Below are 15443 nucleotides of genomic sequence, written 5' to 3'. Positions count from 1 at the left end.
AATCTATTTATAGTAAATAACTTTTTTAGATACATTTTTTTAATTATTAATCATGTATCATAAAATTTTAAGAATTTTTAATCATAAGATCGATTCTACGATCCAATCCTGACCCTAAATCGATTCTACATAGAATCACGATTTTGCAAACTATTACTGATACAATATGAATACTTGATTCTAATCAACATAAATAAACTGTATTATAATAACTATAATTCATAATTACTACAATATACAAACTTCACTCTGATCAACAATAATAAATTGTATAGTATATGAACACTTCATCTTTATCAATACTAATTCCAATCAATACTGTATGATAGCAATTATAATTCATAACTCAATGTTTCATGATTTACACTGATCATATTAAATTAATATTATATTATAATAATTACGAATAATAACAGTTATAACATAAATAATTTACATTTCAATTTCCAATCTCTTTAGTTTTGCGGTGGTGGTGGTTGGTTGGTCTATGTCTATGTTCTTGTGTGAGACAAGGGAAGAGAAATTTGGACTTCATATCGCTATCATTCAAAATAGTTGTAAACAGCTCATAGGCTGGCTGTGAAGGCACTCAATGGATGTTAATCACGTTATTTAAGAATATAATTAATTATGAATAAGACAATCATAAAAGAGAGGACATGCCAGAACATGACAAAGAAAGACGTCATGTACTAACTCACAATGTTGATTATAACCTTTAAAATAATACCTCCAAATAAATTAGAAAAAACTTTTAATTAAATCAAGTAAGAAACAACTTACGCGACCAAATATTCTGAACTAAGTTAATGATCAATCCCCAGGGAGAATCCGTTTCCAGTGAAGGCCGGGAAGTTTGGTTCTTTCTTAGCAAATTCTTCTTTTACTTCTTTTGAGGTAGCCTAATGTCAATAGAAACTAAATTGTCAATGTACGTTTCTCATCAGATAATGGAGAATGTTCAGGTAAAGTAAATTTGCGCACCTTATTTGCTTCTCTTGGAGCAGGGTTGGAACTGGAACCAAAAACAAGAGGAGCTACTCTGTGAAGTTGATGTTGTTGACTGCTTGATGATGTTAGTGGCAACAGATTTGCCATTCTTCAGGTGAGACGGCCTAGTTGGAGTTTCATTCGTTGGAGATTTTTCATCTAACCTTCCTCCAGCACCAGTAAATGGGGTGGTGAATTTCTGCTCATTTTCTGTCTCCGTTAATCAACTAAAGGAAAACAAAGAATTCTACTGCAGCTTAAAACACTAACAGGAAAGTAACATTTGGCATGGTTAAAAAGATGAAACATTAGTATGATGAAAATTGACAGCTTATTTGGCTACTACATCGTGACTTAGTTTAGGACCATCAAAATCTCTATGAGATGCAATCGATAGCCGAAACAGACTGCAAATACAGATTGGGAGCTCTCATTAAAATCCATAGGTAGATATTGATTTTTTTTTCTTGTTTATCTTGAGGTTTTAGGGATGAACCCACATGTATGACATAAAACCAATACAAACAGTTAATTATGGCTGACAGGAATGGGTAAGTAGAAACCTTATAGGCCATTAGTTTCATTTCACTCTATTTTTAGGAGGTTGGACCTCAGCCTTCAAACACAACATATTAACATTGTTCAGAATTTACTCTCTTTCCCTTCTCTTTTCTATGCTGTTTGGTTCAGATTTGATAGTGTTGTTGAGCTGCGAACTGTTTCACATTCATCCCTTTCTTAGCTCTTGATAGAACATGTGGCTTTTACATATATCTGTTTGTGACATATCCTAGAATGAACAGGTTCACGATTCTTATTGATATCGGCTAATCCAGGACAAAAGTGTTTGCCTTTGGGTCAATCCAGGATTAACAAGGTTCTATCTCTTGTTTTAACCATAAAGTTTGTCCCTTTTGATGGCATAGAAACAAATTGTCACATTGCATGAGTAAAGAAAGCTTGATATGTGACTGATGTCTGGGTGGTTGAGGATAGAGCAAAGAGGATAGAAGATCTGAGGTGGGGTAAGTGATAGCATTGCCAACTCAGTATCTAAGCAAAATAATATAAGCAGACACAAAATTTTGTGATTATACGCAAATATAAACCTCTCACTCAAACCACTATCATGCGAAGAAACAAAGGCACACTAGCCGGTCACGGTCAACTAATCCTCTCGCCATGGTTTGGCACCAAGTAATCCCAACCACATATGTTGTGCCACTTTACTACTGTCACACTTATAGGAATGTACAGACTTCTAATTAGAATGGGATTTGTCAATCAAATAGCATTTCATTTGAATTAGAATGGGATTTTAGGGGGAAAGGTTCCTAAGCACCATGCATGTTTGTGCACATACCAAAAGACAGAATGAATATAAAGGTAATCCAATTGGCAAGGTATAATATTTTAATGGAATGGGAAAATTTTGGTAGAAAAAATAACAAGGAAATCTTTTTATAGGGAAAGAACAACATGTCTAATGTCTCAAGAGCAAAACAAGAACCTTGAACTGATGCTTTGCTTGCAAGAGCCGAAGTTTGTGGCCACTCTGGCTCTTTGGCTTTGTTTCAACAATATCTATGTAATACTTCCTGTTGTTATACAATAATGTCGCCAATTGTCAAATCCAGGCTGAAATAGTGGCAAAGCAATAAAGTTAATACTTGAAATACTATCGAGGCAATAAAAAACCAAAACGAAGGAAAAAAGAAAGAAAAATTGACACATCTAATTTAGTTATTGCTTAGTCGATACTTGATGCTCAGGCCGCATTGGACAACCTCTAGAAATAGGTGTTAATAACATCAGAAATAGAGTAAACAAGTAAGAGAACAGTCATCGCTCATATACTTTCAATATTGAACAATTTGATTTATTCGATGAAGAGCATAGTATATAGTTTCACTCATATCGCTAGGTCTGCTCGATCGAGCTTCGATGATAGCCGTATCCCTCCAAAAACCGATGCAAGAACAAGTGATAATAAAAAGCTCAACGAAGACTTGTGGTCTTGTAATAAAACGATGGATCATCAAAAATAGATTAACAGACTGAAAATGGAACAAAATGCAAAGGCGATCTTGATAAAGCTCCAAACAATGACTAACAAACAAAGTTGTACCTGATGATCGATTTAGGTCTGCTCAATCGAGCTTCGATGATAGCCGTATCCTTCCAAAAACCGATGCAAGAACAAGTGATAATAAAATGCTCAACGAAGCCTTGTGGTCTCGTAATAAAACGTTGGATCATCAAAAATAGATTAACAGACTGAAAATGGAACAAAATGCAAAGGCGATCTTGATAAAGCTCCAAACAATGAGCAACAAACAAAGTGGTACCTGATGATATTTCCATTTACTGCCCAAATAAATGGCACAGACAGACAGCAGAAGAAATGTTGCAAAAGCGCCGGATACGCAGGAGAGAGGCTCGACGAAGCGCCAGCGGAGTCGAGGAGAAGATCGAGATCGAGATTCGAAAGGCGCAAGGAAGAACTGAGAACCACGAGAGAGAGAGAGAGAGAGAGAGAGAGAGAGCGCGAAATAGAGAGAGAGAGAGAGAGAGCAGACGAACGGGTGACTTAATAAGCCACCACGATTGGGACCGGTTAATTTTTAATTATTATTTTAATTTTTAATTATTATTTTAATTTTTAATTATATAATAAAGGGTCAAATATAATATTTTAAAATATCAAGGTTTCGATGGGACATCGGCATACAGTGTCTGTCTTCGATGCTATTTTATAAACTACAAGGAGCAAAATATAAGATTTTAAAATATAAAGGGTAAAATAAAAAAGCAACCATACAATCAAAGTTCTTCTAAAGAAAGCAACTTCCTGGGTTTTCCTTTTATCTTTTTTTTAAAAAAAAAAAAGCTTTTAAAACAAATGATCTGCATAAAAAAACAATAAAATTTATCTTATAAAAAAAATTAAGTGCCGCAAATATCTTTTTCTACCGTTTTTTTTTTCATTTCACATTTCCAAGTTCTGAAGAGGGGGAAAAACAGGAAGATCCAGAGCATAATTGTCCAAAAGATTCAATCACAGACCAAAAGAAAAAGGACAAATTCATTGCTAGCAGCCAAACTTGATGTTCTTTTCTTACAAGTACTTTGTCCTAGAAGCATAGCATATCATGTGCAAAACAAATTGTTATTCATATAAGCAATCCATGGACTCGCAACTAAGTTGTAATGTTTAAAAGAATACATAAAAATTGTAGTCAAACTGTTCTGAAGTTGCTAGATATGTATTAGGTAACATGCTATCATCATATATCTGAGCTGACTGAACATGAGGAAGATCGAAAAGGCACCTTTTAGCATCTGCTTGATTCTAACTTCGCGGAAACATGGCTTTGAGTTTGTTGCTGGGAGGTGGCAATTGGCACGGAGGCGCCTGCGCAATTTGTTGTTTCTGCTGTTGATGATGTTGTTGTTGTTGCTGCTCTTGCAATTGATGCAACTGGAACAGTTGAGGACTCAATTGCATTTGCTGATTCATGTTCTTCGAGAGCTGCGCCTCGCTGATCTCTCCGGAAGCAAGTTTCAGACGCTGGACTTCGGTGCTCAGTTGCTCATTCAGGGCTGGATGATACATGATTGTTGAAGTGAGACATGGAATGAATAAACAGAAATGTAGGTGGTACTTGAATTTAAGGAAAACCTCCTTGATAAGTCAGATGAATGAAGAATGGTATGGACATGTAGTACTAACAACAATTGACTATTAATATCACAGTAAATCAATGTATCACAATCAAGATTTCAGCTAGTGTCTGTAATCAGTTCTGGAAATAAAGTAGAAGGAAGACTCATGTACACCACAGCTTGAAGTATCAATTTGTAGTCCTTTTTTTAACTTTTCAGATTAGTTGATCCATACTCAAAATGTAGGTCAGGTGACATGTATACGCCCTAATTTTCATGTTGTTTACATGTAGATATGTAGATAGCAATTTCAGGTGTTTTATTGAATTGTTTATAGTTTTCTATTTAGTTGAAATAAAATAAAATTTCACATTCTCCAATATAAACAAACCAGAATACTTTTAGAAGTTATTCAAACACAATTTCATGACATACTAGATACTTCATCCTAAAATACATGAAGAAAAAAAAGTCAACAAAACAAACATTTTCCTTGCAAGATCTTAAACCACAAAGTATCATTGCGTATTTCACTAATCAGCATTAATCAAACTTACAAATTTAACTTAACATAAGAAATTGCAAAACGCATGTGTTTCATCAAAATCTCAAACATTCAATTGTCAATTAGCCTGTAGAGAGACAAAACATGACTATCTGAGAAGAATAATACATATTTAAACAGAAAAAAAGGAAAAATCAGAATTGAGCACATTGCTAATCTTAAAAGTGGGACAAAGAGAGGAAAATTAAAGAAAAGAAATTGTTCGACAGAAGCCAAAAATCCTTCTAGACAATCACTATCCAAAGCAATGATACATTGTCCAGAAAAGTATATAAAATATGTGCCCTGTGCTCACTAGTCGGACTAGTCAATCTCAGCATCTGTTAACCATATTAAAGGTTCTCCCCTGTTATGATGATCCATGTAACCAAAACTTGCAAGATAAGAAGTTGAAAAGTTTGCATTGGGTATGTGGTATCTATAATAAAACTATTCTACCATCCTGTAAGAATGTATAGGATTTACAATCAAGAAGGGATAAGATGTAAGGTTACTAGTCCTGACAAACTATTGATTCTCAAATACAAATAATCAGTATGCTTGACAAAAGCCTTAAGGTGTGTTTGACAAAAGACTTTCCCAGCGGCACTTTTCCTCCCTTTCCCTTAATGCAAATAAGGGAAAGAAGGAAAAGAAAGGGAAAATCTTTTCCCAATTTTCTCTATATTGCTTCCATCAGATTTGAGTGGGGAGCTCACATTCATGTGTAAGAGAGTTCAAATTAGAATTTAATATAAATAATGACAAATTATTTTTAAATCTTTTTATTAATATAAAAAAAGGATTTAAAATTTTCTCCTGCTTTCTTTCCCTCCAAGAAAGAGTCAGATGAAAAAAATTTTCATAATTCGATTTTTTTTCTCGTACCTTTTTTCTTTAGTTATTTCCTTCTTATGTAGAAAAGGAGACCCACGTAGAACATTTCAAAGAAAATAAATATTTTTAATATGTAAATAGCATGGAATATGGATTTTATACCAATACACTTTACAACTAGAGTTCATGTCAATTTACTTTCCCAGCCTTCTCAACTAGTACTATTGCATGGAGAAAACAAACTAAAGCAGCTCCACATATCATGTTACTTAAGTTGTTACACAGATTAGACTTCTACATGTCATACGTATTAACACAAACAAATGTATTGCAGATAACATGTTCAGGACTACAGAGAGATTGGGTTCAACAACAAGAAAATTTGAATAGAATCTATAAACATCTCAAATGGAAAAAATAGACTTCAACATGTCATACACACTAACACAGATTACAGATAGCATGTTCAGGACTACATCGAGATTGGGTTCAACGACAAGAAAATTTGAATAGAATCTATAAACATCTTCATGAGAAGAAATTGCTGTAAAATTATGTGGTATCCAACTTAGGAAAGAAAAGGTAGAGAAATTTCTTTGCCAGGAAGGAAATTCTAATGAGTTAACTTTCAGTTTGCATTAAATATATTCAGCCAATATATGCACATGTCAACAGCTAAACCAAGGAATTCGATAATATTATGTAAGGATGTCAAAATGACTTATTAGTGCAGAACTAGATCAAAGTACTTAAAAGCAAAATAGATTTCTCCTTTTTTCCGCATTACCAACTCTCAAATAAGTTTTCTAGTTAATCCAGTAATCCTTATAGCAACAGAAGCATGGATGAACATTGAACAACAATAGGCGGCAGAGATAGGGTTATTCATAATGTGTAAACTAACATATATTGCAGAATTGCAAAATTTTGTGCGGCCAAAAAATAACAAAATGTGACCTAGTTGTATACTTATTGGTTCACCAACTATCTCTGGATCTTCTGTTCTTATTCATGTCACAATGTCCACCAGATATCATAGACAAACAGACACAATTGAAGATTATCTGTGAGTGATATTCTCTGCAAAGTAAACTCACTCATAAAGGGGCATATGACAATAGAATATGGATGTAAACCTTTATGTCTAGAGCTATGGAGACCCTAAGAACCAGGGACTATCATGTATCCATTTCCTAGAAAAACAATGAAAGAAAATACATGACTCAAGATACCTTGACTTCACATATCAACATTACAATTTTGCTTGTAATGAAAAAAAAATTCACACAAGTTTCTATATCAAAACACCTCAAAGATATCATGTATACAATCAAATGATTTAATAATCACAAGTGAATGGGAGTAAATATCTCAATTAACCATTAGGAGTGAACAAGAGAGACAGAGGTACTGGCTACACTGCTATCTCAAAAAATTGATGACGAGGATAAATCATTAACATATATTGAGTTTGAGAAAAAGCCTAATTTAATTAAATAGAAAATGAAATGTGAATTATCTTGAGGTAAAGACATAATGGTCCAACTAAAATATCAGCCATGCATATTTGCTCATGGAAAATGACACATTCTATTAAACAAACCACAAAACCTTCATAGATAGATAGTCAAAAGAAACATTAAATCAAATCACAATCAGATCTAAGTGGACCCCAATTAATATGTGGATGAAAAATAAAACCTTACAAATAGCATGCAAATAGCACATGCAAGCTTTGAACATAGACATCAAAGGAGTCACTAGCAGCACATGCAAAATTGAGATATAGTAGAAATTTTATTGAAAAAAATTCTGTTTTGAGTGTTTGGAATTTCAGTCAGAATCATGGCATCATTAAGGGTCATGAATGTTCTGACAGTGAACATGCAGACCAAATTTACCAAGCGTTCTGTAGCAATACAGAAGCAAAATCATTCATCAAATGAGAAATATGGGTGAAAATGATATCTCAAGCCCGCATTAATCTCTAATACAAGCTCATAGCAAGTTTTTCCTGTATTTTGTTCTCAGGCAATTTTCCCTTCCCATCACATAAATGAATTACAATAACAGATAAGAAGGTTACCATCTTTCAGATGTGCTTGCTGCTCCATGGCTTGAAGACGGAATTTCAACTCATTGTTTTGATTTGTAAGCCCAGCTGAGTCCCTCTGCGAGCAGATGATATAACTCTCCCTTTAAGCACTTAAGAGCATGTACATAAAGTTTATTGAAAATACTAGAAACCACACCTGTAAAATGGTCAATTGTGCTGATAACGTAGTAGCCTCAGTTTGCAAGATCTGCACCTTATGTTCCAATTCCGAAATATAGCGCATTTTCCTCTCCTTGGAACGTGCAGCTGAAATACGGTTGGCAAGAATCCTAAAATCCAGAACATAGAAGTAAGAAGAAAAAAATAGTCAAGAATATGAAGCTCTGAAGTCAGTAATTAAGTTAAAGAGAGGTACCTCTTCACTTTCTTAGGATCAGCTAGTGCCATTTCTGTAAGTTTTTCATCTGCCATAATTTTCTTCATCTCAGCTGCGTTAAACTCGCCGTTACCTAATTCTAAGCTGAACGTATTCATTGTCTCATCCATTGAGCCACTACGCAAAAGTTGTCCCATTTGATTTCCAGGCGAGGGCGGAAATTTGGGCGAGTCATCTCCAAAATGCAGCTTTCCCACGAAACTGTCCACGGAGATACTCCTACGATGTCGTGAATTCGTTGGCTTCAGATCCACTGCCGCGGTTCTCTTGTGCCCTTCCTTCCTCTCCCCACCGCAACCACCATCACCACCGCTTTCATTGACGCTACTCTCCGCCTCGTTCTCGCTGCTGTCAGCCCCGCTTGTTTTCGTGCCGCTAAGCCTGCTGCACTCCGCCAGATCCTCGTGCCTATCCTCCGTTCCAGAGGAGATCAACGTGTCTAAGCTATCCATGTAGGCAAACATCAAATCATCCACGGCCGCCACTCCAGACTTGGAGCAGTCGCCCGCACGGACTGCCTCGCCGCCGCTGCTCTCCACTTGCTTCGAGGACGACACGGGCCGCGGCGCCGGAGGTGACGGAAGTGGGAGTCCGAAGGGGACGTCACTGTGGGAGCGGCGGTGCGCACGGCGAGGAGGCAGACCGTCGCGGGGTGTCGGTGTACGAGAGGAAGGAACACGGTCGTCGACCATCATAGAGTCAACAAGCAAAGGCGGCGGCGGAGAAGGAGCAGGAGAGGGCGGGAGGTGGGCCAACGAGTCAAAGGCGAGGGATTGAGAAAGAGATCGCGAGTGAAACGGAAGCGACGCCGTTGAGGATGTCGGAGAGGGTGGGATCGGAGGAATGCCAGGCCTTTTGGCTGCGGCGGTGTCAGGGCTGAAGCTGGGAGTGAAGTGGCGGAACGGCGGCCCGAAATTAGGGAGATCCAAAGGGCCGGGAGGCCTAGGAATGAAGGAAGGGGAGCAAGGAGAAGAGCCTGCGGCGGCCGCTGCGGAGGCAGCTGAGGCGGAGGAGGAGGAACGAAAGCACTGTACCAAGTCGGTGCGACTCTCTTCCATGGTTTCCTCTCCAGATCTCTTTATTTCCACCGACGAAGAGGAGGATAAGGAACTATATGTAATGGTGGTGCTAGAAGAAGACGAGAAGAGGATTGCCGGCGAGCGGCGGCCGACGCGAGTTGGGGGCGGAAGAGACGATGCGAGATAGAAAGGAGATAGAACAAAGCAGTTCTATTCATGGCGCTCCCGTTGTCGTTGCAGAATTCGTGTCTCCTCTCACTTTCTCCCCCTGCATCTTCTCGACACCGTTTAGCTAATCGCACTTGGGACCCACCTCTACTTCAATCTTCACTGGAGAAGAAGCATCCTTCCTGTTCGAATCTAGCAGCGAATCCGTGATCCGCGCGCTTTCGTCTGCGCACGTCGTTGTTCCGCTCCGCATGGAGTAGCGAAGCGGGCCACTGTTTATCGACAAGGCACACCATAAGATACAATACCCGCACACAACTTCCTCAATAAACATGGACCCCACTGGGGGTCTACAATTTATCGCCATTTAAAATACTGGTAAATAAATCGGTACCAAAACGAGTTCAACCTTGGTTAATGCCTTTTTACGTCCGATACCGCGTGGATTTAGGAGAGTGTTTCTTCCTCGTTCGGGTCCATCAATGTCCGGTCTAATTGAACCCGGCCGGCACGAGTTAATTGAACCAGATTTATAATCGGATGACTAATAAAGACTATAAATTAATAATATTCACTAATAAAATTTATTAATTTTATCAACTTTTAAATTAAAAATATAAATATTTTAAATAATCAAATAAATTTGAATTGAAAATTAAATTTTAAACACAAATTAAACTTCAACCAACTATAACAATTTAATTTGTTATAAATTCGACTTAATTATTTTATTAAATAAATTTTAACAACCTAAAATTTTGCTAGATTTAATTTGTCTGTGATTCTACTAATAATTCCCAAATTAAAGAGAGTAATTTTGGATTTCAAGCATTACATTCCATTGTTTAATGTTTAATTATTTTTTAGAATGGAATAGCAAGCCATTAATTGTGCATTAATTGCCTGCTCAATAAAACAAACCGGAGTTAGTTTCTTTCCCGGTCCGGCCCCGCGAGTCACGGTTGGTATTAATGGGCAATCAAGCCGTTGATTCCGCATATGGTATCGCGCCTACGTGGGTCAATCAGTTCTAGATCACGCATAAAATGAGGGCCACATCTCTCATAAATATCTTCATTACGCAATTTTTAAAAAATCAAATGGAAAAGCAATTTTGATTCAAAATTACTATATAAATTATAAATTCAAATAAAATATATTTAAAATATAAAATAAATATATGAATTAAAAATATTGGGTAATTTTTCAAACCACGTACTTGTGTATTACCCAAAACGTATACTCCATCCAGGGAAAAAAGAAATTCCAAGTCACTTTATTATTTTTTTCTATAAAACATAATCTCCTCCCTCCTCTTCGTCGAAAATTCATTTTCAGTCACTGCTCAATACAGTAGATCATATTGTTATTTGAGAGAGACGAGTGCATGTCTTTGTTTAAAATCATTTCGAATTTTTTAAATCTATCAACAACTTATTGATTGACATTCACTATTTAAAAAATCAAAATTTTGATATCTTCAAAAATATAAAAGTACAAAAAATTTATTTATGATATCGATCAGTAAGTATCATTATGTAATACTTATTATGCACTTTTGACATCATTTATTAAACTTAAATTGAATTTGAACAAAATCGTTGCTCTCAATATAGTGTATCATGATAGTGTTTAATGACATGAGTATGATAAGGAGACTAAGTTGAACATATATAAGTTTGTTTGAAGTAATTTAGATATCTCTAAATCCATTAGCTACTTTTTAAACGAAACTGACTGATGAACTTAAGACATTCTAAAATTAAAAATTTAATTTTGTCCATTGATACAGTAGAATCGCGGGATTGCCATGTGGTTGCCACGTGACTATCACGTGGCTTGGAATAAAGGAGTAAAATTGTTAAGTAAGATCAAGAAAGATTAAATAAAGATATCGAAGAGATATTAACTAACAGCCTCCACCCCAAATCTAGACCCTAGGTTTCAACCTCGGGCGTCTAACTTGGCCTCACATGCCAATCTCAGTTCAGTCTTGGGTCTAGACCTCAGGTTTCAACCTCGGCATCTAAACTTGCCCTCACATGTCGATCTCAATTCAGTCTTGGGTCTCGACCTCGGATTCCGACCTCGGCATCTGCTCACCATCACGTGTCGATCTCAGTTCAGTCGTAGGTCTCGACCTCGGGTTCTAATCTCAGTGTCTAACTCGGCCTCACGTGCCGATTTCAGTTCAGTCGTAGGTCTCAACCTCAAGTTCCAACCTCGGTGTCTACTCGACCTCACGGGCCAACCTCTTCTTAATCTCGAGTCTTAATCTCGGGTTCTGACCTCGGTGTCTCATGTCGATCTCATCTCAATCTCCAATCTCAATTTCAGTCGCTTACGCTGACTGCAGAGTCCAATTTCAGACTAAGTCCAAAGAATCGGTTTGCCTATAAAATCAGGAAACTCTAAGACTGTTTCTTCTAAAGAAATAGAAAAATATTATGTAAGACATGGACAATTAGAAAAGTATATTGGAACAGATATGTTACAGAATCTTTCTAAAAGATAAACGCATATTTCGGAACATATTTTAAACGGATATTGAGAACTCTATAAAAGGTTGTTCATATCCATGATATTGAGAATTCTATAAAAGGTTGCTAATATTCATTAGTACAGGTATATACACACAAAACTCTAATTTTCTCATATCCTTAATCTTCTTCCTCACGCAAAATCCTAACTTGAGCGTCAGAGTGGTTTGCCGTGATCCAACCCCGGTACCATTCTAACTCTCTTTTTGAGTACTTTTTAGGTATCTTTGTCTTTTCTGGCGGCTATCTTCGAGAAGCGTGCACATAAGCAATTCGTTGGTCGGTAGCTTGATCATCCACCATATTGAACCGGAACATCCATCATAGGAAGTCTCATAAACTCATTTGTAGTGCCGGATAGGGAGTATGATTGTCATATCATTTACATTTATGAGACTTCGATATCATTTCTCAAGGTGGCCTGGAACGAGTTTAATTAAAAATTAGATTCAATATAGTATATCACGATGGTGTTTAACGATGTAAGTGTAATAATGAGATTGAACTGAGCACGTAAGAGTTTATTTGGAATGATTTAAATATTTCTAGATCTATCAACTACTTTTAGAATGAAATCAATTAATGGATTTAAGACATTCTACAAATTAAAATTTTAATTTTGTATGATATAGAGAAGTCCCATGAACTCATTTATAATATTGGATAGTGAGTATCATTATTTTACCATTTATAATGAATTTCCGACGTCATTTACAATGAACTTATTATAAAAAAGGATTAGGTGATAATTCAATTATAGCAACTATGATTTAGTAGTTGATATGACGTGGATGTTAAATTTTAGATTTTGAAATATTATAATGTTTGACTCGGCTTGAATATGAAACATATAATATATCAAATCAAATTTTAAATTAAATTTTAAGAAATTATAACTTTTAAACAGGGTATTATGAGAAAGATAATAGAAAAGGATACTTGATTTGGTCAATCCAAAAATGAGATATGTGTTTTTGAGTAATATGCAAAACTAAGTATGTGGTTTGAGAAATTGCACCAAGATATAATGTTAAAAAAAATAAAAAGTATCAAAATAGTACTAAATCTGAAAATTTAGAAGTAAATTATTTTTTTCTAACACATAAATTAATTTTTGATTATAAGAAATTGGCATACGATTAAAGTGACTAAATAATTTTAAAATATTGATGTAATAGTTTTAGCAAAATTAAACTGAATTTTAATCTAAAATATATAGATTTATATAACAATGTTGGCTAAAGCTAATTATTTCTCATTTAAATGTTAAATCTATATAATTTATTTAGCTAAATCTACAACTCTAAATTATCTATAAAGTGTATTTATATTTTCAAATTTATTTGTTTTTAAATATAAAATAACTATTTAATAGTTTTAGTTAAAATTATTATACGATCATTTTTATTTAAATTTTAAATAAATAATATATATATATATATATATATATATATATTTGATATATATGAAATTTTCAGTAAAAAAATACTATAGGGTCATATTAAATCGGCGGTCCGGTTGGTCATTTTAAAAAATGAGTAAATTTTATTAATAAGAGGAAATGAGTTCTGATTAGATACGCAATATCTTATTATATATTCTTGTAAAAAAAATGAAATATAGCATGATAATTGAGATAGGAATGGAAATATTTTGCATATAAATTTCACACGTTCGTAATTTTTATATTTTATATGCAATTATTATTAAAATATTATAGAATAAAATAAATTGAGAGATATGAATATCTGTGAAAATAACAAAAAACAATTAAAATTCAATAACAACAATAATATAATAATATAATATTTTAGAAGGATAATCTTTTTATTGACCCTTCCTAATAATAATGCTACTTTCAAATAATATTTGATTGCAATCATTCGCTTCCTTGGATTTTTTTAGGGAAGTCCCCAATATTTTCATAATCAATGTCCCTCTCCATGTAGCAAAATTATCGGAAGGATGCAAAATATGTGTACCAAATTAGAAGGAGTTGATAATTTAAGAAACTAGTAGGGGTGTAATTTAATAAAGAGCTAGAGAACGTGACATGTAGGGAGGGTGGCCGTTGGTTGATTTAAGTATTGACACGATGGATGAAATTGACCTTCTCAAGCAATCCTTTAATATTAATATATATATATTTTTTAATTTATCAATAAATATTGGATAAAAGCTCTTCATTCAGCATTATTTATAAATCTATAAATCTATAGTCAATCGATTGCATTATAATAGATACAATTTGCAACTACTACACATGTTATAGCATCAATGATTTGTATAGGAGTGTTAAAAATAAACTTAACTTGAGTTGATTTAAAAAATATAGAGTTAGAAATGAGAGTTTTTGGATTTGAGTTGAATTCCGATTGAAAATTTTGGATTGGATTGAATTTGAATTGATCCGGATTATTCTAAATTTAGGGTTTAGGGGAGTTTTGGAATTAAATTAAATTTTATTTTAAAAATTAAGATATTTTATGAACATCAATAATAGAAGGTCAGTATGACAATGATAAAAATATTGAGATAGAAATGAAGAATTATTTAAGAAAATAATATAAAAGTTTTTTTAAAATCAAGTCAGTTGGGTTATTCGAGTTGGTCTAGTTATTCGGATTTGGGCTCGAGTTTAGAGTTTTTAGGTTAGGTTTGAGTTCAGATCATGTTCGGATTATAATTTTTTTTTTATAATACCCTTGTTTCGACCCAACTCGAACTCACCCTGATCCACCCGAATTGATAGTCATATTCGTAGCTGCTACAATGTATACTTAATCTGTTTAAAAATATTCACATTGTAGCAACTACGGTTCATAACTATTATAATATGGATTCAATTATATTTATTTATCATTCACGTTATAACAGTTGCAAAATCATAGCTGTTACAATGCGGATTTGACCTGATCATTTAATATTTACATTATATCAATTACAAAACTGTAGCTGTCAGAACATATGTAACAATTACGATTTCATAGCTGTTACAATATGTCCGATCATTTCAAAATTTAGATAGAAAATAATAATATAAATAATACTAAACATTATTATAGAGGATAGTTAGATAATTATGTACAGTTAAATAATGAGATGGAATAATTTTTTATTAAAAAAATCAAAATGGGATGCCCTTATTATTTGAAAAAAACGTTTATCCATAAATGTTTAAGTGTTT

At 34.4% G+C, this 15443-nt stretch overlaps 1 protein-coding gene and 1 long non-coding RNA gene across 2 annotated transcripts; both read right to left on the bottom strand.

Annotated features, from left to right (window-relative positions):
• Positions 1–736: 736 nt before the first annotated feature.
• Positions 737–2601, bottom strand: LOC141845841 (uncharacterized). The gene is made up of 3 exons (XR_012603303.1): positions 2501–2601; positions 985–1189; positions 737–902 (listed from the first exon to the last, which is right to left on the bottom strand). It is a non-coding gene; the product is annotated as an uncharacterized LOC141845841 (long non-coding RNA).
• A 1544-nt stretch (positions 2602–4145) lies between these two features.
• Positions 4146–9725, bottom strand: LOC141846718 (bZIP transcription factor 29-like). The gene is made up of 4 exons (XM_074734755.1): positions 8509–9725; positions 8290–8422; positions 8124–8208; positions 4146–4593 (listed from the first exon to the last, which is right to left on the bottom strand). The coding sequence occupies exons 1-4, from the start codon at positions 9585–9587 to the stop codon at positions 4343–4345; spliced, it is 1548 nt and encodes a 515-aa protein (XP_074590856.1). The 5' UTR covers positions 9588–9725; the 3' UTR covers positions 4146–4342.
• Between the last annotated feature and the right edge of the window lie 5718 nt (positions 9726–15443).

This window comes from Curcuma longa, chromosome 15, assembly GCF_044706935.1.
Source record: "Curcuma longa cultivar G26 ecotype Majalengka, Jawa Barat chromosome 15, ITB_CL_G26_1.1, whole genome shotgun sequence".
NCBI lineage: Eukaryota > Viridiplantae > Streptophyta > Magnoliopsida > Zingiberales > Zingiberaceae > Curcuma > Curcuma longa.
This window is presented reverse-complemented; position numbering and strand designations above follow the sequence as displayed.